General features: G+C 47.8%; 1 protein-coding gene across 1 annotated transcript in view; it reads right to left on the reverse strand.

The window, feature by feature from the left end:
* Positions 1 to 55: 55 nt before the first annotated feature.
* LOC119779019 (tenascin-like) overlaps positions 56 to 27,500 on the reverse strand; it is a 28,992-nt gene continuing 1,547 nt past the window's right edge. The window contains exons 2-7 of the mRNA XM_038278521.1: positions 13,555 to 14,118; positions 10,370 to 11,776; positions 4,978 to 5,241; positions 4,785 to 4,900; positions 4,538 to 4,691; positions 56 to 375 (exon numbers count right to left, since the gene is read on the reverse strand). Of these exons, the coding sequence (XP_038134449.1) occupies positions 65 to 375; positions 4,538 to 4,691; positions 4,785 to 4,900; positions 4,978 to 5,241; positions 10,370 to 11,776; positions 13,555 to 14,041 (2,739 nt within the window). The 5' untranslated portion in view covers positions 14,042 to 14,118 and the 3' untranslated portion in view covers positions 56 to 64. The remainder of the gene's footprint in view (positions 376 to 4,537; positions 4,692 to 4,784; positions 4,901 to 4,977; positions 5,242 to 10,369; positions 11,777 to 13,554; positions 14,119 to 27,500) is intronic.

A 27,500-nucleotide genomic window follows, 5' to 3' on the forward strand; every position in this document is an offset into this window, starting at 1 on the left:
CAGATCAAAGCCTGAGGCACCAAATCAAAGCCTGAGGCACCGGATCAAAGCCTGAGGCACCGGATCAAAGCCTGTAAAAGCTGTAAAGGATTCCAGGACTCTCACCTGTGAGGAAGGAGTCAATCACGGGTTCGCTGCTCTGCTCTCCCCTCTTGGCTGTCAAGGACACCTGGTACTGCGTGTCGGGGCTGAGCCTGGCCAGGTGGTACTGGCTCTCAGCAGACGGTAGCTCCACTACATTCCGATCTCCAGGGTTAAAGCTGGGCCAGACGGAGACGCTGACGCCATCCACATGGGCCACAGGCTGGAACCAGGTGATGAGCGCCGTGGTGTCCGTCACATCCCGTACATCCACCTGACTAGGAGCATCGATCACTGGAAGAAAGACATCACTGTCACCATGACAACACACACCTCATGCATACATTTCTGTTGTTCATCATACTTCCTGGCCTCTAATAATCCAAGCTGTCTGCTCTGAGGAAACCAGATGTTCTATTAGAAGCTCTGTCCATGGTCCTGCTGCAGAGACTTATCAAGTTTAATCAGGATCTTTGGACTCTGAGCTGAAACTGCTCCTTCAGTCCTCTCTCTATCTGGTTTTTCTCACTTGGAATATTAAACTGAAGACTTTTGACAGCAAATCTAATGAATGAAGGGGTGCAGGCTAAAGTTTAGGGGTGGAGGAGTCCGTCTACAATGCTGTATTAGCAGCTAAACAATGTGGATGCTCTGTTTAGCATATTATAGGCAGAATGAATTATGCTAATAACAGAAATATGAAATCCCAGCACCGTGAAGGTTAACTTTCCTCTGCCTCGGAGGCAAACAACTCTCCGAAAGTGATCCCCCTGTACAAGGCTGATAACTGCTGTGAGCTGTGACGTAGCTGGCAGCAGAACCGCAGGATTGTCATTGGGGTGTAGAGTTAGCACTCTCCTGGGAGGGTGGAGTCCCTCTGAGCACCACTGCTTCATTCACCTGTTTCTCCCAGACACAGAGCGCTGTGTTCAAACAGGGAGAGCTCACTATTCACCATTCTCTAACCCCCTATTCCCATTCTCTAGACCTCACTATTCACTAAACCTCACTATTCCCATTCTCTTGACCTCACTATTCCCATTCTCTAGACCTCACTATTCACCCTCATATTCTCATTCTCCAAACCTTACTATTCACCATTCTCTTGACCTCACTATTCACTAAACCTCACTATACGCATTCTCTAGACCTCACTATTCTCATTCTCTAAACCTCACTATTCTCTAAACCTCATTATTCAGATTCACTAAACCTCACTATTCACCATTCACTCTCGATCTCCATGTAGAAAGACCCGGGGCTGGGAATCGAACCCAGAACCTAAAAGAATCCTAAAAATGCAGCACTCGGTTGGTAAGGCAAGGCAAGGCAAGGCAAATTTATTTGTATAGCACAATTCAGTACAAAGACAATGCAAAGTGCTTTACATGATTAAAATACAGGAAGATAAAACAGAATCAGAGCAAGTAGGAAAAAAATAAAAAACAAATAAAATAAAATAAAAAATGCAGAAACAAAACAGTTGGATTAAAGAATTGTTTAACTAGAACAGTGGAAGGCAATCCTAAACAAATGTGTTTTTAGTCTTGATTTAAAGGAACTCAGGCTTTCCGCACTTTTACAGTTTTCTGGAAGTTTGTTCCAGATAAGTGGAGCATAGGAACTAAATGCTGCTTCTCCATGTTTAGTTCTGGTTCTAGGTCTGCAGAGCAGGCTGGAGCCAGAAGACCTGAGTGGTCTGGAGGGTTGATACACTGATAGCAAGTCTGTGATGTATTTAGGTGCTAAGCCATTCAGAGATTTATAGACTAATAGAAGGATTTTAAAGTCTATTCTCTGAGATACAGGGAGCCAGTGGAAGGACTTTAGAACTGGGGTGATGTGCTCTACTTTCTTAGTCTTAGTGAGGACACGGGCAGCAGCGTTCTGGATCAGCTGCAGCTGTCTGATCCACTTTTTAGGCAGACCTGTGAAAACACCGTTGCAGTAATCAATTCGACTAAAAATAAACGCATGGATTAGTTTTTCCAGATCATGCTGAGACATTAGTCCTTTAATCCTGGAAATGTTCTTCAGGTGATAGAAAGCCCACCTTGTAATTGTCTTTAAATGCTTTTGGAGGTTCAAGTCTGAATCAGTACTACACCTAGACTTCGGGCCTGATCAGTGGTTACTAGCTGAAGCCACTGAAGCTGTGTGCTAACTTTAGATCTCTCCTCTATTGGTCCAAAGATTATTACTTCAGTTTTGTTTTTATTCGGTTGAAGAAAATGATGGCCCATCCAGGCATTGATTTCTTCTAAGCATTTCCTCAGTGCTTGAATTGGTTCATAGTCACCTGGTGACATGGTGATGTAAAGCTGTGTGTCGTCAGCATAGTTATGGTAGCTGATGCTGTTGTTTTTTATTAACTGAGCAAGAGGGAGCATGTAGATATTGAATAGGAGGGGACCCAGAATGGACCCTTGGGGAACCCCACATGTGATTTTTGTCATCTCTGATGTAAAGTTGCCTACTGACACAAAAAAGTCCCTGTCCTTTAAGTAGGATTTAAACCAGTTGAGAGCTGTACCAGAGAGGCCGACCCAGTTTTCCAGGCGCTCTAACAGGATGGAGTGATCGACAGTATCGAATGCTGCACTGAGGTCCAATAGTACCAGCACTGTGGTTCTTCCGCAGTCTGTATTTATACGGATGTCATTAAACACCTTGATAAGGGCGGTCTCTGTACTGTGATGAGCACGGAAACCTGACTGGAACACGTCAAAGCGGCTGGTCATATCTAAGAAAGTGTTTAACTGTTGAAACACAGCTTTTTCAATAATCTTACTGATAAAGGGGAGGTTTGATATGGGCCTGTAGTTCTGGAGTAGTAGTTTGTCTAAACTGTTCTGATAGAGCAGAAATATCTAATACACTGATTTCCCGGCAATAGAGTCGAGAGCCGGCGGTCTATTGCTGCAACTAAGTTCTCTTTATTGTGGAAATATTTGGTGATGAAGGATGAAAATGTTGAACTAACCTGTAGTCTGATCTTTACTCGCCTGTCACCCGTATTGATCCCCAGCTCTGTATTTCCTAATGTCTGGGATTGATTGAATAAATAAGTAGAATGTGATTTCCTGTCAACAGGAGCTGGAATCCATATCAGCCTCATAGCGCGTAAATCTGAGCTCTGCAGAAATGAGCCAATCACTCAGGGCTGACTAGAGGATGAATAACCAAACTAATATCGGTGGAAACCATGTTCGCCATGTTGTCTTAATATAGTGATCTTTCAAAGGTTTAGAGAGGCTGCGTTTGGGAAATAATCTTTCTCTGCTGTTTTCAGCACCGATTCCTAACATTCAAAATAAAGTGGAGGCTTTTCTCCAGCAGATAACTGATATAACATATAAACTGAACCCAAAGAGGCTGAGTTTACAATTATTTGATATAAATCTTTCAATTTCCACAGAGTTGTAGAGAGTATAGTTTTTCTAGCTAGAGGCCATCAGTCAGTGGTTTTTATGACCTCCATTTCTCTGGGTGAAGGCAGCAAAGCTCACTGCATTACAGACATGAAGGAAACGTGATAACAGCAGTTAGAAACACAATTCCTCATATCGGCCTCCTTCATCTATGCTGCTGTTTTCTTTCTGCTCCAGCTCACCTGGAGGCTGTAAGGAAAACCCATTATCCATAACAACAGGGAGGATTTACGCTTCCTTTTGTTTCATTTCATGCCTTAACCTTTTCCTTAAGGAAAGAATAAAAGCTAACTTCCCTCCAAAGTTAGCACCGCTGTTTTAGCTGCTGCTCTGATCAAAGCCGCTCAGCTCAGGTGGACAACATGTTGGACGGTTTGATCAACAATGAAATGTCTTCAGCTTTGGATGCACTTTAGGAGACAATAAAAGACGTTTTCCTCTGACAGTCGTTGCAGCTCTGCTGCTGAAGGGACGCAGCATCTTTCCTCACGCTGCTTGATAACGTCTCTGAACTCTGATTCAGCCCACGTTAACGTTCCTGATTAGAGCCGTTTACATTTTAATGTTTACTGTAAATAAAAACATTTTCCTGCTTTTATTTTGTGATCTTTGCTGTCGTTTCCCACCTTGCAATCAATAAAGTTAATTTATGCAACTCTATGAGTTATAATAATACATTTGCAATGAAACACATTGATGTTTCTGAAGTGAGAAAATGTCAAAAAGAGTCAGAGGTCGGATGTGTAGCTCTGCACTGGAAGATCCCATCTGCTATCTTTACTACTTATAATGGGGGTGCGGGGGGGAGTGGAGCCTATCCCAGCGGTCAGTGGGTGAGGGGGGGGTACAGCCAGTGCATGTTAAGGTATGGAAGCAGAGAATGTGGAGAAATGTCTTTAAACAATGAGGAGCAAACCTGCGGGAACCAATCAGACATCAGAGCCTCTGCTTTACCACACTGAGCAGGTCTGCTTCCAATAACAATGGTTTTTCTGTGGTTGTAGGGGGGTGGGGGGTGAACTTACTCGTGACGATGTTCTTAGAAGCAGGAGGTCCACGCTTGTTGTTCTTCACCACCTCCAGTTTGACCTCGTACTCCTGACCCGGACCCAGACCGGACTGCTCAAAGCTGGTCTCTGGGCGGCTGAGGGGGTTCAGGATCTCACCGTCCTCCTCTTTCTGCCAAACGGAATATTCCAGTTAAAGAAGGTTTTTCATCTGGTTTCAGCTGGAAGAGACCGGATGCAGGATGTCCTCCATGACGCGACTCACTGTGTTCCTGAAGATCAGGTTCCAGCCATCAAATGGGATATCCAGTGGATCCCACTGCACTTCCACTGACGTTTCTCTCACAGACTTAAACTTCAGACCCTCCGGCTCTGGAAGATCTGGGAAGAAGAAAAATTCAGTTTTACATCGTTTCTGCCATGAATTTTAGCAGCCGCTGTGTCCAGCGCTCACTTACGAGTAGCGACTCGTGCGCTGACAGAGACGCTCCTCTGGTTGCTGAGTACGGCGTAGACATTGATCAGGTACTCCACACCGGGCTCAAGCTCTCGAACCGTGGCCTCCTTCATGTCTCCAGGCACCCGCATCTCCAGCTCCAGACCTCCGTGGGCCGTGGGCACGTAGGTGATTAGGTACTCTGTCACTTTCATCTTGTTGTCCCAGGAAAGGTCAACTGTTTCTGGAGTCACCTCGATCACAGACAGGTCCTCGGGTGGCGACACTGTGAAGACACGGGGAAAAGGAGCTGCCTCTAAAAACGGTTTAAAGATGGACGTTTGTTGGTCTTCTTTCTTCCATTTGTGCTGCTGTGACACCAGAACTTCCTCACGATGGGAGGAGAAAACGTCTTCCTAATGGTGAATCTAACTGAATGCTGATCGCACTCAAAGTTATTCTGGCTAAAGAAGGTGAAACTTTAAGGTCTGCTGGAAAGAGAAACCTGAACAAAGTCAGAACTAATCAGGACATATCTAATAAAACAGGTCTAAGCTGATCTAAAGAGCAGACAGAAGTAATGGAGACATGCTGGAGAGGATCTCTGTCATCATCATTCTAAAAAAGTTCGAATCAATCCTCTGGACTGTTTCCAAGTTTGAAGATGTTTGGCTTCCCATCCAGGAAGCTTTTTCAATTCAAAATGGCAGAAAAGCCTCAAACTCAACGCTAGTTCTGACATTTTGAATTGAAAAAGCTTCCTGGATGGGAAGCAAAACGTCTTCAAACTTGGAAACAAAGTCCAGTGGATTGATTTTAATTTTTTGTAGAGTAATAGAGACGTGAGTCAAGTCAAAGCCAACCAGGACGTTTCCTTCCTTCTCTAAGTTAGGGTGGTAATGGATAAATGTCTCTATGGGGCTTTTCATGGTCAGTCTGCAAAATTCAAAATGAATTAAATGTAAACAGGGTCTAACAGCTCTACATCTACATCCATTTTCCAATTGACCTGAGGAGTCTACAGACCCTCCTGGGTCACCCAGGCTGTGTTATCATCAGTCTGCATTAGGGTCTGTTTGCATCAGAGGGATGTAAACTCTGGAAAGTTTGCTCTATAGGTTGGAATATTTGCTCTGGTTGCTGATTTGGGAACATTTAGGAAAGTTGCTCATTTCTTTGCTCCTATTCTGACTCTTAAAGACGATGAGAAATCCTCACTTTAATGGTGAGTTTTGTTTTCCTAATTATGAAAAGCTGGAATGATGAACCAGGAGAGCAGGAAGCAGGTTTTTGGTGTTATTGAAGACAAAGTGTTTTCTGGGTTCTTTAACTCATAGAAGGAGGAGCTGGTTTCTGTGAATGACTCTGAATATCTCATGCATTCTGTGGTCCAACCCAGACTCATTGCTGGGCAACGTTTGTTCACTTTGATGCACGTGTGTCTTTCCTAAAAGCTACTGACTGCTCCTCATCCTCAGCCCTGATCCTTCATCATCCAAAGCTGGTTTCCAAATTTCCCCCATGATTCTGCAAAGCCTTTCCTGCTCAGCTGTAGCCAACCCAGACCTGCTTCATAGTTTCCTGCAGAGCTGCTCATAGACGCTCATGAAGTCTTTAGCTGACAGCTTTATTACAGGGAAAGATTTTTATAAAATGCTTTCTGTTGGTTTTACTGGAAACATTCAGCTTTGCAGACTTATTCACCCTATTCTGTAAGGTTTGCCGTTATAAGCCAAAGGGGGCGGGGCCAAAGTGGATTCAATCCAGTTAGGGCGAAGTGTGTTTATGACATTGGATGTAAGATGGCAACACCGATGACTGTGAGAAGTGTTTTCACACTAATGGCAATGATCACTTTCAGTCAACAGATCAAATGCTCATTTCTCAATTCAGTGTTTTAGCTCCAATAAATGTTAAATGTCCTGTACTTATATAGCGCCTTTATTCCAGTCAGGACACATGACCAAAGCGCTTCACACTACATTCATTCACCCATTCACACTCACACTGATGGTGGTGAGCTACATTGTAGCCACAGCTACCCTGGGGCTCACTGACAGAAGCGGGGCTGCCGTACGCTGGCGCCACCGGGCCCTCTGACCCCCATCAGGTGAAAGGTCTTGCCCAAGGATACAACGACACTGAAAGTCAGAGCCGGGGCTTGAACCGTCAACCCTTCGATTTCAGGGCAAACTCCTACATCCAACGCCACTGTCGCCCAATAACCAAAAACGGGATATTTGACTATTCCCATTTATTTACTTCCTAATCATTTATTTGGTAAATGATCTGAAGATCATATCAAGTCTCCGTTAGTTAAAACTTAAACATTGTATCTGAAATGGAAACTGGGTGTCAGGAAAGCCTAAGCTCTGGTTTAGACCCGAGTCCTTTGTTCCATCATCTACCTGTTTATTCTGACTCATGATTGATGAAAGACGCAGATGGGGGGAGTCACTGATGCCCCTGATCCAGCTGGGCCACCATAGTCAGAGAGCCAGAACCACTATGGACTCTGAGGACCCAGTGGATCCCAGAGCAAACGCAGCAGGAGAGACTCTGATCCTGAATCAGCAGATCATGGTGACATCACAGCAGGTTCAGGAGGTTCCTGGATCCTAACGCAGCTTCACTCTGACCACATCCTGCCTCTTTGGTTCTGCCTTTAACGATGTGAAAGAACAAACTGATCTGTGAGCTGCGTTCCTATGACTGAACTATAAAAGTAGCTGTAAAGGTTCTCCTTAGATAACAGCAAATAGAAGGTACAGCAGGGTTTCTAAAGCTGTGATCAAAAATCCTGATGTGATTTCAGGTCAAAGGTCCAAACCAGCCTTAACAGGAAGCCTCCACTGCAAACAGAAACCACAGCGTCCAATTCTAGATGCTGAATGCTTTCCCACAACTTTTATTCACACAGGCTGATTTTTTCCTCCTGTTTCCACTGCTGAGTCCAAGCAGACCGACTCCTCGCTGCAGCAGCATCGGCGGTGCAAGAAAAAAGATCTTGGTACATAGACTGCAGTTTGGAACCAATATAGAGGAATGTCAACTAGATAGCCAGAACAGTCTAATCTAAGCTTTAGAAGCTGAAAACTGTTCTATTCATTAATAGAGAATATTCAAGGATTTTCTTTAAATAAAATGAGCTTTCTTATTATAAACCATCCACACACAGATGGAGCCGCTCATCATCAGGACAAACCCCAAAATATGACACTGATTTGATCCATTATTTACATCTATATAACGTATAAGGAAGAATATAAAAGGTTCAATTATTTTAGACTGATATTACTCATCTATTATCTCAATAGTTTGAGATAAGATGCTTTCTTAGAAGTTTCCTGAAATTGTGACGGAAAATGCTACAGTTTTACCCTCCTGTTGTTTATATAGCTTAGTCTGAACTTAGTTATTAGAACTGGGCTAGAACTATAGAAAGTAGATCAGACAGCTGATCCAGACGCTGCTGCCTGCGTCCTCACTAGAACTATAGAAAGTAGATCAGACAGCTGATCCAGACGCTGCTGCCTGTGTCCTCACTAGAACTATAGAAAGTAGATCAGACAGCTGATCCAGACGCTGCTGCCTGCGTCCTCACTAGAACTATAGAAAGTAGATCAGACAGCTGATCCAGACGCTGCTGCCTGCGTCCTCACTAGAATTATACAAAGTAGATAAGACATCTGATTCAGATGCTGCTGCCTGCGTCCTTACTAAAACTAAGATAATAGATAATTGGCTTTGTTCAAAATGTGAATAGTCCCACACATTCTCATCTTCATACTTTGGATCTTGTGCTGACATACGGCATAGAATGTGAAGAAATAACAGGATTTCCTCACAACCCTGTCCTCTCTGACCACTTTCTAATAACCTTCAGGATTACTTTAACAGAGTTCTCCTCCCCCAAAAGAAGGTTCCATTTTAGTAGATCTTTATCAGATAGTGCAGTTATAAATTTTAAAGAATCTGCTTCACTTTCTCTCTCCTCTGTGTCGCTGAGCAGTGCTGCAGAGTGCGAAAGCATAGCTTATTCCCCTTCACAGGTTGATGATTTTGTTGATGGGGTTGCTAGTTCTCTGCGTATTGCCTTAGACAATGCAGCTCCTTTGAAAATGAAAACCGTTAAAAATAGAAAGCTGGCTCCTTGGTTTAATGCAGAGCTGCGTACTTTGAAGCAAAATGCTAGGAAACTGGAGAGAAAATATCGCTCCACAGGTCTGCGGGAGTCCTTCCTAGTCTGGAAAAATGGTTTACTGCTGTATAAGAGGAGCCTTTGTAAAGCAAGAGCAGCATACTTCTCCTCATTAATAGAGGAGAATAAGAATAATCCTAGATTTCTTTTTAATACAGTTGCCAAACTCACCAAGAGCCATAGCTCTGTTGAACCGTCCATTCCACCTGCTCTTAGCAGCAATGATTTTATGGGATTCTTTATAAATAAGATTGATCTTATTAAAAATAAGATCATAAGCACTCCTCTATCCGTGATCACTGAGGTAGTCATGGAATCTGAACCGGGTTTAGACTGCTTTGATCCAGTTGAACTTTCAGAGTTTGCATAACTATTGTCTTCATCTAAGACTTCAACTTGTATGTTAGATCCAGTTCCAAACAGGTTATTTAAGGAGGTATTCCCTTTGATCTCCTCCTCCATTTTAGATGTGAATAATCTATCTCTGTTACAGGGATATGTACCTAAAGCTTTTAAGGTTGCTGGAATTAAACCTCTGCTTAAGAAACCTGGTCAATTATAGACCTATATCCAATCTTCCTTTCTGATCTAAAGTTCTTGAGAAAGTAGTTGCCAAACAAGTTTGCGATCACTTCCACCACAATGAACTTTTTGAAGAGTTTCAGTCTGGCTTTAGAGCTCATCATAGCACTGAAACAGCTCTGGTGAAAGTCACTAATGATATTCTCATGGCCTCAGATAATGGACTTGTATCTGTGCTCGTCCTGTTGGATCTCAGTGCTGCATTTGATCCAGTTGATCATAATATTCTTTTAGAAAGACTTGAATATTTTGTTGAAATTAAAGGATCAGAACTAGACTGGTTGAAATTGTATCTATCTGATCGATTTCAGTTGTGTATTAATATTTTGTTTCTCAGACTGTGACTAACTGGATGTGCTCTCTTCATCCTCTGACATGGGAGCTGGCTCGGAGCTCGTCTGCCTGGCTTTGTGTTTCCTGGACGGGGCCGCCTGTGGAGCTGGTTGACAGTTGTCTTTTGTATCTTACTTCTTTTTCTATGTCTGCTTCTGTCTGAACAAACCTGAACAACCCTGAACAAAAACACTACTTTAATATTGGAGGTTTTAAGACCTACATGTTGGATAACGTACTGTTAGAAGAACCCATTCAGATGTTCTACAGAAACCTATGTCTACATGGTGTGCCTTACCCTCAGAGCAGTCCTCTCCAATGAAGCCCTCATCACAGAAACATACTCCGTTTTCACAGCGACCCTGGTTATAGCAGTCTCCTGGACAGGTGAGGACAGAGCAGTCCAGCCCAGTAAAACCTTCATAACATAAACAGATACCGTCGACACAACGACCTCTGTCATGGCAGTTCTTAGGGCAAGTCTTCTCGCTGCAGTCTTCACCAGTAAAACCTTGATGGCAAACACACTGACCATCAACACATTGACCTCTATCATGGCAGTTCTTAGGGCAAGTCTTCTCGCTGCAGTCTTCACCAGTAAAACCTTGATGGCAAACACACTGACCGTCCACACATTGACCTCTGTCATGGCAGTTCTTAGGGCAAGTCTTCTCGCTGCAGTCTTCACCAGTAAAACCTTGATGGCAAACACACTGACCGTCCACACATTGACCACGGTTCAGGCAGTCATTGGGGCAGGTTAGCTCGCTGCAGTCTTTTCCAGTGAAGCCCACAAAACAGACACACTTTCCATCGATACACTCTCCTCTTCCAAGGCAGTCTTTGGGACATGTCTTGATACTGCAGTCTTCACCTGCAAAGCCCTTTTCACATACGCACTCCCCATCAACACAGCGGCCCTGGTCTTGGCAGTTGTTTGGGCAGGAAAGCTTGCTGCAGTCTTCTCCTTGGTACCCTATGTCACAAATGCATTCCCCATTGATGCACTGGCCCCTGTTGCTGCAGTTGTCAGGGCATGAGAGGACTGAGCAATCTTCACCTTCAAAGCCAGGATCACATATGCACTTCCCATTGGAGCAGTGGCCTCTCTCATTGCAGTCTTTGGGACAAGTAAGCTTTGAGCAATCCTCTCCAGTGTAGCCAGCCTGGCACACACATTTGCCACTCACGCATATTCCACGGTTGTTGCAGTTTCCAGGACAACTGAGCTCCCCGCAGTCCTCTCCAGTGAAGCCCTCATCACAAAGGCAAGTGCCGTTGATGCAGCGTCCGCGGTCATAGCAGTCGTTAGGACAGATGAGCTCAGAGCAGTCAAAACCTGTCCACGGTTCATCACAGACGCACTCGTCCTCCACACAGCGGCCCCGACCCAGGCAGTTGTTAAGGCAGTTGGTCTGAGAACAGTCCTCGCCGATGAAGCCTTCCTCACAGAGACAGGAGCCTTCAACACAGTGGCCATAATCGCCACAGTCCAGCAGGCAGAGCTCGATCCCGCAGTCATCCCCACCAAAGCCCTCGAAGCATTCGCATCGACCATCCACACAGCGACCCTGGTCCTGGCAATCATTGGGGCACTCAGACTCGGAGCAGTTGGGTCCTTTCCATCCAGGTTCACAGGAGCAGCTGCACGTGTCAATGCTCCAGTTTCCACGTCCGTTACAAAATGGCTTCGTTGACACCTCTCCTATAGAAAACAACACATTAAAAGGGAGATATTTTAAAGCTCATAATTACGTGAATTTTACAAATAGGACAGTTCTCTGTTGGGAAAAATCACAATGCTTGCTTAGATATAAAACCCTTCTGCTTCCTCAGGTTTCTTTGGTTATAGATGACATAATTTAACATGCTGTTACTGAGGGAATGTTGCCAGCAGGGTAGCTAGAAGCGGCCAATGTCTGTCTCACCATCTGAATGCAGGTGTTAAAAGACAGATGGACATAAAACATTATAGCTGTACACTCTATGTATGACGTTTCTGGTTGTTGGCAGGAGGACAGCCTCACTATGTCACATATAAGGTCAACTGTGATAAACAGATTCACAAAAACATTAAGAACCTCAACTAATACTAGTTTTATAAAATAAACCTTAAATACTTTACATTTGGACTTTGATTCCTGTTTTTTAGAATCTGCCGTCTACAGATGCTTCCTGCCAGTCATCCTGCTTTGCTAACTGACTGTTGACTAATTCCACAGAGCTCTCATAAACATCAGGATGGCTCCCATCGGAGAAGCTTGATCACCTGTAAAAACGGGATTTCTGTTTGGACTTGCAGCTTCGTCTTCCTTCCTTTTGCGTAATTTATTACTCTACCATCACATCAGTTAACATTTTAACAAACTGTGGATTTTTTTGATTGAATGACAAACATTTTCATATTATTAAGGTACAAATGTATGGTTTTCATTTTTTAAACAGATAAAACCCTGAAAAGACACCCTGAACTAACACTGAGGAAATTAAACAGCAAACAGCAGATGGGGCAGTGGGAGAGTTTAACAATAACCCAAGAGTCATCATTTGATGAAGCTTTGATCAGTTGATCGTCTTAAAATGTAAAGGTTATGGTGCCGATCATCAAATCCAAATAACCAGCCACAGAGAGCAACAGTCGGAGCAGCAGGTGGGAGACCCCTGATATCTTTAAAGGAGGGTTAGAAGTTTCCAGCTCAGGTGGCGGGATGACGACACATTCACATGGCTAGCTGTAATGGAGGTCAGGCAAGAAGAGGACTTTCATTAAGAAATCCCATCGAGCATCCTGTTGGCCAATCACTATAAGTAGCGAAGATCAATTAAAGATTTCCTGGAAAGATCAAACTTTTGTCTTTATGCAGAAAATAATCTTAAACATAACAAAACTGAGAGGTCATCAGGTATGGTTCCTCCTGGAGGCAACAGCTGGTTAGACCTGCTGCTACCAACCAGAGGAACAACAAATATGGGATGTCCAACTTTCCTGCAATCACACCGACCACGGTAAACGGTGAAGCATATGACTTCAAAGGATGTCATTCTGCTGACAGAGAATAAGACACTTTCAGGACATTACGCCCCCACCCTTTAGGATAATTCTAGCACCCATCCACCTCCATCACTGGCAGAAGGTAGCAGCTCAACAGTTGCCTGCGTTGCTCTGCAGGTAATGCCACATGTGACCATTCTTTGATGTGGGGGGGTTAGCTGTTTGTTGGCCCACAGTGGGCAGAGTTACTGTTGAAGGTGGGGGGTGATTGGCTGGGTCATCTTAATGTGGAACAGTAATTTACTGTTTGAGGGATGTTTAAGATCCCTTTAAGAGAGAACACGTAGCTTTGATTGGTCTGCTGGGCATGGCAGCACGATCTTAAACAGTCAATAATCTAAACCATGCAAGGAGAATCAACTATAGTTCTGAACTCTCTGAATGCAAATACTTCAGCTGCTCTATATGAATGCAGACAGCTGCAGACTCACCTGTAACCTGAGCTGCACAGCAGCCGGCTCCACTGCTGCACTGCTCCCTCAGACTAGACAGCTCCGACTCCAGCATCTCCAGTCTGTTCAGGATGTCTTTGAGGTCTGGCAGCTGGTTGTCGCAGCCACATGCTTGTTTGGGGATATTGATACGGTGAGTGAAAACGATCTGGTTGTCGCCATCGACCGTGTGCTCCATGTGCTCAGTGCTCTGCATGTCCAGAGCGCCGCTCTTGTGTTTCATCCCGGTGCTGCCTGGTGAGTCGAGGTCCACAGAGCACAAGGAGGTGGAGGGGACGTTGATGTTGTAGACGTGGTTGAAGACCACAGGCTGCTCAGGATGGGGAAGAGTCAAGTTCTCCTGGGTTTTTTTAGGCACCAGGGTCTCCCTCCGGTGGCGGATGACCTTCTTGACAAGGCCAGCGCTGGAGAGCTGGAGGAGCACCACTGCAGTTATGCAGCTGAAGAGGAAACCTTTGGTTTCCATGACGACTACAACCACAGAGAAGGCAGCAGCTAAGTGTAAACAGTTGTCAATGTGATGGTTGTGCCTTGTCACCAGATCTGTAGAAACACAATATGAAAAGAATGGAGACATTGAGGGTTGTGGATTATTTTCATCAAGGAGATTACTTTTTATTACTGTCTGTTAGAGAAACACTTGGAGTCGTCATGGCGACCAATACTTCCTGTTATCAGTTTCTATTAATGCATTTCAGCCATTCAGGTTAGACATAGAAGGATTATCTGACATAAACCTTCTATGAGAATCTTCTCCTCTGTTTTGTAACCAGCAGACTCCTGACCAGCGATGACCAGATAGAAACACCAGTTAACTGGTTAGCGCTCCAGCAAACATGCGGCTTTCTGTCCCGAAACCCTCCACTGTTCTGAGGTCAGGGCCATTTTCCAACCCCAATCGTTAGCTTCCTTTCTATCCACTAACCAGGTCTGAAGGAAGACACTGAAAAACCTGCACATAACTACTGAAAACTCAATTAACCTCCATCTGTTACCAAATATAATGCAGACTTTATCATTTTGCATTTTGATAGAAATAAAGCTGTTTTAGTCGAAGCAATAATTCCCAGCGGGTCAGAGAGCGCTGCTCCCTCCTCCATCAGCCATAAGGATGGATCTCTGAAGGATGGAGGAGCAAACACAGAACGGAGTCAGTCTGAATACATGCTGCCTCTGACACGTTCAACCCCACTGCTCCCACTGGAAGAGACATGCAGGCCACTGGGAGCACTGGGAACATGCTCAGTGTGTTCCAGGACAGAGAGCAGCAGGTTGTTTAGCAGTGATCTGAGCTTCTGACCACATTCTAACAGGTCATCTGGCCAGAAAGAGGCAATCTGAGGAGCCTCGTCTGCTCTTCATACTCAGCCCAAACTGGGAGATTAACTGGAATGTGTGGGATTACTGGCTGTGGTCTGAGAACGTCAGAACCACAGTGGTGGACATTCCTGAACCAGATGATGGATCCTTTGATCATTTTCCTTTATGAAGGTCACCTTGAACAAAAGGATTGGGTTGGATAAGGTTAATAAACTAATATAATACAGAATAATTAATAAAGTAATAAAATACTAAATATATTTAAGTTGCTCGGCCTTTTGAGAAATGTTCATCTTAGCTAGGTGGGATTAAGCTTGTTTCCATTCAGTTACTGGGAACTGAAAATCGAATATGAACAGAACTACTAATGTGTCAGACCCCCCCACCGCCCCGCTGAGAAGCTGAATGATTATTTCTACCTCCAGCTAAATGCCGGCTACCTCTGCGGCTCTAACAGACGTCCTGCTCAGCATTCAGAAGCTTTTCTGTGTGTTTTTCAATCCAAGCTAAGGTGGAAAATGGTAGATAAGCTTTTTCCTCAGCGTTGATGATGTCATGCTGTCAGATTTGCTTCATATATAAACCTGCAGGAATCATCCTGGTCTCACGTTTGATTAATGCAGCTTAGAGGGACCTCACAGCCTCAGCCCCCCGTAAAACTCCCTCTCTGCTTAAATTCACAGGAAAGAAGACACTCCTTCATAAGTGCAGGTTTCTGTGGAGCTGCTATCGACCTCTTGGCGGGTTTTCTGACACATTATTTCCTCCATCTTTCCCGTTAGAGCAGAAACCTGTGTGTCTTTAGGAGGGCAGATGTTCTGCAGCATGTTCAGATGATGGATTGAACGGTAAACTTGCTTCTCGCTGATCGTTCTTCTGTGTTCCTTCCTAAAGAGATGCTTCAGTGAAATGTAACGATGATCTTTACACAGTTGTTTATTGGCTGTGGATGTGAAAAGGTTCTCAGTGTTTTCTGCTGCAGGATCCCAGCGCTGCTTCTTCACACAATCCTGTTCATCGGTCTCAATGTTCTACCAAACATTTCTGGATCTGCGTTGGTTCTCTGTGAGGACAGACATGTTCTCCTCAGATTGTGCATTTCTGACCCGTGGAGTCCCTCAGGGCTCGGTTCTAGGAGCTCAGCCATATTTACACAGCAAGTCCGTCTGAAGGCTCAGAGTTCGGTGTCTAAAAGTGACCGGACCAATCACAGAGCGGGAGGGGATTTTAAACTTGCCTCATCGTTACCCACAATGCAACAGCACTTCTCTATAGCCATAACAGTTCAGACTTCAGGTGCAAAGGAGGGAGCCTGGTTCTGCTGGAGGTTTCTTCCTGTTCAAAGGGAGTTTTTCCTCTCCACTGTCGCTACAAGCATGCTTAGTGTGAGGGATTGCTGAAGAGTCAATGAGTCGATGCAATCAGCTGCTTTTCCTTAGATAGAAAACTTTGAATCAATCTGACTGGATGATCTGGATCTATAAAGTGACCTAAGATGATATGATGTGAATTGGAACTATAGAAATAAACTGAATAGAATTGATTTTCTCCAACTCTATGGACTTCACTGAAGATTTATATAAAGATGAAATCCCACTCAGGTCGGTAAAGTGAGCTGAATGTTTCCTCCCTCATCCAGTCCTTGGATGAAACATCAGCGTCTCATTGGTGCTTCAGGTCATAATCAGCCATATTTAGGCCTCTCCTATAAAATCCCAATAAATAAGGTTCCAGTCGGTGGTTGAAGTGTGTCTTATGAACAGATTGAGGATTTAGGAGTTCTTCTTCAAGGCGATGCAGGCTGATGCAGTCAGTCTTTACACCCTGGACCCTCCACCCTTCAGTCTATCCTAGACCTCGTTACCAACACAGACACCAACCCAGTCACAGTTCAAACCCAGGATTAATTCTCTCAACAGCCAGAAAATTGCTTTGAGTTGCTGCTAGGGTTTTAGTTCTGGGAGGACGAATAGCTTTTTCACTCCTGAAGGCTGGCTGCCCTCCACATGGACAGCAGTCCAAAAGCAGAGGACCAAAGCATGCTTTGCCCAAGAGTCTCCGTCTCTGGCAGAAAGCAGCACTGCTCAGAAATAGATGAAGAAAGGAACTTTGTCAGAAGAGGATATTTAGATGCGATATTTTCTGCTCCTGGCTGCCGTCAGCAGCTCTGCAATGTGAGGAAGAACAATCCCAGTGTGAGAATGTGATTGTGACCCTGAGAAACATGGAGCTGATCCGTCTGTTTGGACTTCCTTGGTCGGCACCCTGTGGTCCTGGCAGGATGCTAATGCTGCTGGCTGCTGGCACCGAACACATAGACTTGATACAGTCTGACTATTGCTTTTTATTCCTCCACTCAGTTTGGTTTCATAGTTAGCTTAGTAAACAGCCACAAAGCCTGTAGTGCACCTCCCTGTTGGTTCTGAGGAGGAGTTTAGCAGAGAAAACCTGCTGGCACGCATGAATCTGCTGCCACCGATCTAAATAACCCTGTTGTGACTGAGTTCTGGGCAAACACAGCTTCATAGCCCACACAGCGGAGGGCTGGGAACGCTTCAGTTTAAAGGAATGGGATCTGTCAGCAGGAGAAATCGATTTTATGCTTTTAAAGTGGATTAAACCAAACAGGACCCCGATTATCCATTCAGTTCCATCCAAACCCAAACAGCTTTCCTGACAGACAATGCAGCAATTAAGCAATTAGGAGTTAGTTACTATAACTTTCACCTTTAATCAACATGAAGAGGTTCTCATCCACAAAACAATTTTCAGCTTTTAACAAAAACCCTCAGAGAACCGTCTGTTCCTCCATCTACGCTGGATTTAAGAACAGATCAGAGTTTTAGCAGCAGAGTCACCACAGTCCCATTGATTAAAGAGTCCACCGCTGCTCCACCATTAAACCCTGATGACGATACTAAAGACAATCCAGAAAATGATTGGATTTATTTCTAGAATCCCCTTCGATCAGAGAATACATGTTAAAATAGAAAGACTATTAAAGTCTCTGCAGCTGGTTAGTTAACTGCAGTTAATGCAGCAGAAGAGGAAGGTTTATCTGAACAAGGTGAACGAAAACTCAGCTGAAGTGAGTTATGTTTTTAGGTGAATTAACAACAAGCCATATGAAAAAGGAATTAGAATATTAAAGCTCACTTCAGGGGAAGGACTGAAGATGGATGCTGCCTCAAATCAAATATATATCTACTGGAGATGAATAATATATCCGTCCTTCAGAGAGTTAATCCTGCATCAGGAAACTGCAGCAGTTAAAGGTTTCTGTTGAAGGATCTGATAGAACTGCATTCATTGATATTTCATTGCTTTCTGCATCAAGTTGCTTCATCATTTCTACAACGAAATGTTTGATCAGATCTAAGATTCGCTCATTGAAAGAACAGGAAGTCCTTTCCTAGTCTGACAGAACGGTTCCCTGCATCAGCATCTGGAACATCAGTCACACATAAATATTTATTCACACTAAAGCCAAAGACAACAGACGTAAACTACTGTGGAAAGAATCTGCAGAGATAAAACGGTTGATCTGGTTTCCATTTGGATCCATTTTCTGCAGCTGAAACAACGTCTGGAAGGATGATGACATTAGCAGCATTTCCCTCCTACTCGTCTTTTTAGGAAAAATAAATCCGTCTGCCTTCGGTTGGCTTAGAGATTGATGAGCAGACGCTCTGTGTCCGTCCTAAGAGACACGCAGCAGTCCGAACACACTGTCTCAGCCAGGACCCCCTGCTGACCGACTCAGTCATCACCACAGTGCACCTTCACTGAGATCTCCACCATATGGCAGGTCTGAGATAAATCAGAAAGCAGGCATTCAGCAGAAGCTATCAGCAATGCCTTCAGGGGGAATGGTCTTTGTTTAGGACGCTAGGATCCGTCTGTAGGGACAGAAAAAGTGTTCATCTGCAGAGCAAACAGATTCTCTGGGTAAGTCAACAACAAACAAACTGAATAATGAGGCAGCGTGCCCCACTTGGTGGGTTCAAACCCTAAATATTGAATAACTCCAGTCCCACAGCTGAATGTTAAACAGCTCTAATAGCATGCACACGTTCTCCTTCTATTAGCAGCATCCCCAGTTTTATAGGTCACCATGACAAAAACCCAGCCTGGCTTCTAGATACAGAATGCCAGATGAGGGAGGCAGGATGAGGAAGGGAGAGACTGGATGAGGGAGGCAGGATGAGGGAGGCAGGATGAGCGAGGCAGGATGAGGGAGGCAGAGACTGGATGAGGGAGGCAGGATGAGGGAGGCAGAGACTGGATGAGGAAGGCAGGATGAGGAAGGGAGAGACTGGATGAGGGAGGCAGGAGGAGGGAGGGAGAGACTGGATGAGGGAGGCAGAGACTGGATGAGGGAGGCAGAGACTGGATGAGGGAGGGAGGATGAGGGAGGCAGAGACTGGATGAGGGAGGCAGGATGAGGGAGGCAGGATGAGGGAGGCAGGATGAGGGAGGGAGAGACTGGATGAGGGAGGCAGAGACTGGATGAGGGAGGGAGGATGAGGGAGGCAGAGACTGGATGAGGAAGGCAGGATGAGGGAGGGAGAGACTGGATGAGGGAGGCAGAGACTGGATGAGGGAGGCAGAGACTGGATGAGGGAGGCAGGAGGAGGGAGGGAGAGACTGGATGAGGGAGGCAGAGACTGGATGAGGGAGGCAGAGACTGGATGAGGGAGGGAGGATGAGGGAGGCAGAGACTGGATGAGGGAGGCAGCATGAGGGAGGCAGGATGAGGGAGGCAGGATGAGGGAGGGAGAGACTGGATGAGGGAGGCAGAGACTGGATGAGGGCGGGAGGATGAGGGAGGCAGAGACTGGATGAGGGAGGCAGGATGAGGGAGGCAGGATGAGGGAGGCAGGATGAGGGAGAGAGAGACTGGATGAGGGAGGCAGAGACTGGATGAGGGAGGGAGGATGAGGGAGGCAGAGACTGGATGAGGGAGGCAGAGACTGGATGAGGAAGGCAGGATGAGGGAGGCAGGATGAGGGAGGCAGGATGAGGAAGGGAGAGACTTGATGAGGGAGGCAGAGACTGGATGAGGGAGGGAGGATGAGGGAGGCAGAGAATGGATGAGGAAGGCAGGATGAGGGAGGCAGGATGAGGGAGGCAGGATGAGGGAGGCAGGATGAGGGAGGGAGAGACTGGATGAGGGAGGCAGAGACTGGATGAGGGAGGGAGGATGAGGGAGGCAGAGACTGGATGAGGGAGGCAGAGACTGGATGAGGGAGGGAGGATGAGGGAGGCAGAGACTGGATGAGGGAGGCAGAAACTGGATAAGGGAGGCAGGATGAGGAAGGCAGGATGAGGAAGGGAGAGACTGGATGAGGGAGGCAGAGACTGGATGAGGGAGGCAGAGACTGGATGAGGGAGGGAGGATGAGGGAGGCAGAGACTGGATGAGGAAGGCAGGATGAGGGAGGGAGGATGAGGGAGGGAGAGACTGGATGAGGGAGGCAGAGACTGGATGAGGGAGGGAGGATGAGGGAGGCAGAGACTGGATGAGGGAGGGAGGATGAGGGAGGCAGAGACTAGATGGGGAAGGCAGAGACTGGATGAGGGAGAGAGGATGAGGGAGGCAAAGACTGGATGAGGGAGGGAGGATGAGGGAGGCAGAGACTGGATGAGGGAGGGAGGATGAGGGAGGCAGAGACTGGATGAGGGAGGCAGAGACTGGATGGGGAAGGCAGGATGAGGGAGGGAGAGACTGGATGAGGGAGGCAGAGACTGGATGGGGAAGGCAGGATGAGGGAGGGAGAGACTGGATGAGGGAGGCAGAGACGGGATGAGGGAGGCAGAGACTGGACGAGGGAGGCAGAGACTGGATGAGGGAGGATGAGGGAGGCAGAGACTGGACGAGGGAGGCAGAGACTGGACGAGGGAGGCAGAGACTGGATGAGGGAGGCAGAGACTGGATGAGGGAGGGAGGATGAGGGAGGCAGAGACTGGATGAGGGAGGCAGAGACTGGATGACTGAGGCAGGATGAGGAAGGCGGAGACTGGACGAGGGAGGCAGAGACTGGATGAGGGAGGCAGAGACTGGACGAGGGAGGCAGAGACTGGATGAGGGAGGCAGAGACTGGATGAGGGAGGATGAGGGAGGCAGAGACTGGACGAGGGAGGCAGAGACTGGACGAGGGAGGCAGAGACTGGATGAGGGAGGCAGAGACTGGATGAGGGAGGGAGGATGAGGGAGGCAGAGACTGGATGAGGGAGGCAGAGACTGGATGACTGAGGCAGGATGAGGAAGGCGGAGACTGGACGAGGGAGGCAGAGACTGGATGAGGGAGGCAGAGACTGGATGAGGGAGGCAGAGACTGGATGAGGGAGGCAGAGACTGCATGAGGGAGGCAGAGACTGGATGAGGGAGGGAGGATGAGGGAGGCAGAGACTGGATGAGGGAGGCAGAGACTGGATGAGGGAGGGAGGATGAGGGAGGCAGAGACTGGATGAGGGAGGGAGGATGAGGGAGGCAGAGACTGGATGAGGGAGGCAGAGACTGGATGAGGGAGGGAGGATGAGGGAGGCGGAGACTGGACGAGGGAGGGAGGATGAGGGAGGCGGAGACTGGACGAGGGAGGCAGAGACTGGATGAGGGAGGCAGAGACTGGATGGGGAAGGCAGGATGAGGGAGGGAGAGACTGGATGAGGGAGGCAGAGACGGGATGAGGGAGGGAGGATGAGGGAGGCAGAGACTGGATGAGGGAGGCAGAGACTGGATGAGGGAGGCAGAGACTGGATGAGGGAGGCAGAGACTGGATGAGGGAGGCAGAGACGGGATGAGGGAGGGAGGATGAGGGAGGGAGAGACTGGATGAGGGAGGCAGAGACTGGATGAGGGAGGGAGGATGAGGGAGGGAGAGACTGGACGAGGGAGGCAGAGACTGGATGAGGGAGGCAGAGACTGGATGAGGGAGGGAGGATGAGGGAGGCAGAGACTTGATGAGGGAGGCAGAGACTGGATGACTGAGGCAGGATGAGGAAGGCGGAGACTGGACTAGGGAGGGAGAGACTGGATGAGGGAGGCAGAGACTGGATGAGGGAGGGAGGATGAGGGAGGCAGAGACTGGATGAGGGAGGCAGAGACTGGATGAGGGAGGCAGAGACTGGATGAGGGAGGCAGAGACTGCATGAGGGAGGCAGAGACTGGATGAGGGAGGGAGGATGAGGGAGGCAGAGACTGGATGAGGGAGGCAGAGACTGGATGAGGGAGGGAGGATGAGGGAGGCAGAGACTGGATGAGGGAGGCAGAGACTGAATGAGGGAGGGAGGATGAGGGAGGCAGAGACTGGATGAGGGAGGGAGGATGAGGGAGGCAGACACTGGATGAGGGAGGGAGGATGAGGGAGGCAGACACTGGATGAAGGAGGGAGGATGAGGGAGGCAGAGACTGGATGAGGGAGGCAGAGACTGGATGAGGGAGGCAGAGACTGCATGAGGGACGCAGAGACTGGATGAGGGAGGGAGGATGAGGGAGGCAGAGACTGGATGAGGGAGGGAGGATGAGGGAGGCAGACACTGGATGAGGGAGGGAGGATGAGGGAGGCAGAGACTGGATGAGGGAGGCAGAGACTGCATGAGGGACGAAGAGACTGGATGAGGGAGGGAGGATGAGGGAGGCAGAGACTGGATGAGGGAGGCAGAGACTGGATGAGGGAGGCAGAGACTGGATGAGGGAGGCAGAGACTGGATGAGGGAGGGAGGATGAGGGAGGCAGAGACTGGATGAGGGAGGCAGAGACTGGATGAGGGAGGGAGGATCAGGGAGGCAGAGACTGGATGAGGGAGGCAGAGACTGGATAAGGGAGGCATGATGAGGAAGGCAGGATGAGGAAGGGAGAGACTGGATGAGGGAGGCAGAGACTGGATGAGGGAGGGAGGATGAGGGAGGCAGAGACTGGATGAGGAAGGCAGGATGAGGGAGGGAGGATGAGGGAGGGAGAGACTGGATGAGGGAGGCAGAGACTGGATGAGGGAGGGAGGATGAGGGAGGCAGAGACTGGATGAGGGAGGGAGGATGAGGGAGGCAGAGACTAGATGGGGAAGGCAGAGACTGGATGAGGGAGAGAGGATGAGGGAGGCAAAGACTGGATGAGGGAGGGAGGATGAGGGAGGCAGAGACTGGATGAGGGAGGGAGGATGAGGGAGGCAGAGACTGGATGAGGGAGGCAGAGACTGGATGGGGAAGACAGGATGAGGGAGGGAGAGACTGGATGAGGGAGGCAGAGACTGGATGGGGAAGGCAGGATGAGGGAGGGAGAGACTGGATGAGGGAGGCAGAGACGGGATGAGGGAGGCAGAGACTGGACGAGGGAGGCAGAGACTGGATGAGGGAGGCAGAGACTGGATGAGGGAGGGAGGATGAGGGAGGCAGAGACTGGACGAGGGAGGCAGAGACTGGACGAGGGAGGCAGAGACTGGATGAGGGAGGCAGAGACTGGATGAGGGAGGGAGGATGAGGGAGGCAGAGACTGGATGTGTGAGGCAGAGACTGGATGACTGAGGCAGGATGAGGAAGGCGGAGACTGGACGAGGGAGGCAGAGACTGGATGAGGGAGGCAGAGACTGGATGAGGGAGGGAGGATGAGGGAGGCAGAGACTGGATGACTGAGGCAGGATGAGGAAGGCGGAGACTGGACGAGGGAGGCAGAGACTGGATGAGGGAGGCAGAGACTGGATGAGGGAGGGAGGATGAGGGAGGCAGAGACTGGATGAGGGAGGCAGAGACTGGATGAGGGAGGCAGAGACTGGATGAGGGAGGCAGAGACTGGACGAGGGAGGCAGAGACTGGATGAGGGAGGGAGGATGAGGGAGGCAGAGACTGGATGAGGGAGGCAGAGACTGGATGAGGGAGGGAGGATGAGGGAGGCAGAGATTGGATGAGGGAGGCAGAGACTGGATGAGGGAGGGAGGATGAGGGAGGCGGAGACTGGACGAGGGAGGGAGGATGAGGGAGGCGGAGACTGGACGAGGGAGGCAGAGACTGGATGAGGGAGGCAGAGACTGGATGGGGAAGGCAGGATGAGGGAGGGAGAGACTGGATGAGGGAGGCAGAGACGGGATGAGGGAGGGAGGATGAGGGAGGCAGAGACTGGACGAGGGAGGCAGAGACTGGATGAGGGAGGCAGAGACTGGATGAGGCAGGCAGGATGAGGGAGGCAGAGACTGGATGAGGGAGGGAGGATGAGGGAGGCAGAGACTGGATGAGGGAGGCAGAGACTGGATGAGGGAGGCAGAGACTGGATGAGGGAGGCAGGATGAGGGAGGCAGAGACTGGATGAGGGAGGGAGGATGAGGGAGGCAGAGACTGGATGAGGGAGGCAGAGACTGGATGAGGGAGGCAGAGACTGGATGAGGCAGGCAGGATGAGGGAGGCAGAGACTGGATGAGGGAGGGAGGATGAGGGAGGCAGAGACTGGATGAGGGAGGCAGAGACTGGATGAGGGAGGCAGAGACTGGATGAGGGTGGCAGAGACTCCACCATGTAGCTCATCTCCAGACACATCTGGACCCTCAGTTGAAACTTCCCTGGATCATGATGGGGAACCGGAACGTCACCAACTTTCAATGGATTGATCCCTGGATTGAGGAGCATCTTTGCTCAACGTTTTGTTAAGATCTGTCCAAAACTTATCAAGTTATCCTGACAGACAGACGGATACTTTCTAAAGTCTGTCCATTCAGAGCTCTGCTGGAATCTATAACCGTTCTTCTCCTTTACAAACTTCTATCATTTCATTGGGAGCAGAAGAGAAATGGGCTGATTGCACATTGAGCATCCAGACCAGGAGGAGGTGGATATTGATCTTCCTCCACTATAGTTCTGTCTGAGATATGAAAAGTTGCTGAGGGCAGCACTGCAGCTACACATTACAGGCATGAACAATAGAAAGGAATTTACAGGAAGTCCAATGAAGTCCTGGACGATCGATGCAGCTGCATCTGAGAACACTTTGATTTTGTTATCGGTTGATGTTCAGGATGAGGTCTGAGGAACGATCCAGTCCGGGTAGACCAAGTCCTCCGAGGACCCTGTCCAGGTAGACCGGGTCCTTGGAGGACCCAGTCCAGGTAGACCGGGTCCTTGGTGGATCCAGTCCGGGTAGACCAAGTCCTCCGAGGACCCAGTCCAGGTAGACCGGGTCCTCAGATGAAACACAGGATGTCGCAGTTTTACTTAAAGTTTTCAGATTCTCAATCATGAAGAAAAAGACAAACTGCTTAAATTCAGAAGTTTCTCCCTCTGTTGTTCCTTAACAACTGTAAGACATTGGAATCAGGATTCTGCTGTAATAGAAATATAGAGTTGGGAAATAAATGGCCTGGATAATAATCTTTACAGAACATGGGAAGATGTCAGGAACATCAGCAGACGATTTATAAGGATAAACTTCAACAACATCAACAAAAGTTCAGCTTAACAGAGACATTGAACTTAGAGAGCAGAGCTTTTATAGCAGGCTATAAACTATGACAGCTGTGAAGCCATCTCCCCACCAGACGGGGGCAGTAATGCACACCTTTAGGTTTTTACCAGCCTTAATAACCAGAGGATGAGGAAGATGAGAAACAGAGAAGAACAATTACAAACATAAAACTCCTCTTTTGGTTCAAAATATGAACTTTAGATTTCCAGGTGGAAAAAAATGAGACTTTGTGGGACCCCCGGGGGCCGTGGCCCCCCAACCGTTCCAGTCTAGCTCTGCTCCTGTCCAACAGCACATAGTTCTACTTCCTTCCTCTCATTAAGGCTAACGGTCTGCCTGCTGGTGTAATGCTACACAGACGGATCGACTAACATGCTAGCATGGAACCAACACCTGGTGACAGGTAAACTGCTGGCATGCCAGGACGGTTTCCATGACGACCACCAACCCGGCTTTTCCTTTTTTCTCATTCAAACCACAGACAGGCTTAAATGTGAAGGCGTCTGGACTTATTGAATGTTGAACAGTAGCATGTGTAATGACTGTCCTCGTCTGCTGCCCCCTCAGACATGCGGAAACCACGTAGATCTAGTTCAGCTAGAAAATAAGATTCTCTAAAAGGAAAATATTGAAGAAAACTCTCAACCAAGCGGGGAGGCTGAGCAAAGGGTCCAGAGGGGTAAATGTAGACCTTCATTAGTAGAAATGAAGGCAGGCCCCTTCACAGTCTGCCTGTTTTAGCTCTATGCTGGGTGCTTACTGCTTATTTCCATTCAAACGGGATGGAAAGCCGTTTTTTCTTCTCTGCTGCAAATAGAAGCATGTTGGCTGTGATACGCGGACATCTGTTTGTCCTTGTATGTCTGAAAGCCTGAAGCGTGTTGCGTGTCCAAAGCGTGAGTGGCTTCCATTCATACGCTTGTATGAGGCTAATGACCCCGTCTCTGAGGTCGGCTCCTCATTGGCTTCCCCTGGGTTTCCTCTCGCCCTCTGAAAGGGCTGCCATCTTGTCCAAAAACATTACGGCTCATGCATTCCTCTGTGGGAGGTCAGAGAATCCAGCACATTTTCATCAGTTGGCTGTCCTACGGCGGGCAGCCCCCAGCCTCACTCCTTTCTGTTGCACATTAGAATCAGGGCAGCGCCGAACACCATCTGGGACGGCGAGACTTTGAAGACGGACTGATGACTCAGTTAGCAGAGACTCAGAGAAAACCTCATAGCTTCAGCGGCACAGTGCAAAGCTGACCAATCTCCACTTCATCTCAGGTCCTGAGGTCTGTAAAGCCCTGCCTTCCTGCTCACCTCCAAGGACACTATAATACAAATATCTATTCAATTCTATTCAGTTTATTTCTATAGCTCCAATTCATGTCATCTCAGGTCACTTTCAGTTCAACCAGATCATCCAGTCAGATTGATTCAAAGTTTTCTATCTAAGGAAAACCAGCTGATTGCATCGACTCATTGACTCTTCAGCAATCCCTCACACTAAGCATGCTTGTAGCGACAGTGGAGAGGAAAAACTCCCTTTGAACAGGAAGAAACCTCCAGCAGGTAGCTGTTCTAGTCCAGTGGAGATCAGTCCTTCAATAAGACAGCAAGCGTTCATTAGTGACAGACTGAAGCAGAAGCAAAGCTGAAGCCTGAATGAACGACACAAAGACGATCATTTTAGCTAAAAGATCCCAAATAACCTCTTTGCTAAAAGGTAGAAACCGTTCATCATCGTCTCCCAAGGAAGGTTCTAGAAGAACCAGAGAGAGCATTGATGGAAGGAGGGACAGAGAGGAGGAGGCAGCAAACAAAGATCCACACCATGGATGCCCATTATCATGGTGAGCTGTGGATCAGCAGTGAAGGAGCTAAGTGGGGTCAGACATGGCCGCCCTCCATGGAGCTCTGCAGGCCATGGAGCTCTGGGAGCTGCCAGCTGTCCAAACAAAGGCTGCTTTTCCCACTCAGCATTATTTCAAGTGTGGCTTTCAGACGCCGCCTGGAAGCATCTAAAGCTGAGCTGGTCCAGAGCTCAGACGGCTGTTTGGAAAGTCTAACGGTGAACGGATCGTAGAGACGGTTTAACTAGACTCTGGTTGGTTGATCTGCTCGCCATGTTCTGCTGGTAGCCAGAGCTGCCTCCTTTTTCTCTCTCTCAGACTA

This window comes from Cyprinodon tularosa, unplaced genomic scaffold, assembly GCF_016077235.1.
Source record: "Cyprinodon tularosa strain WSP-4 unplaced genomic scaffold, ASM1607723v1 ctg1410, whole genome shotgun sequence".
NCBI classification, from domain to species: Eukaryota; Metazoa; Chordata; class Actinopteri; order Cyprinodontiformes; family Cyprinodontidae; genus Cyprinodon; species Cyprinodon tularosa.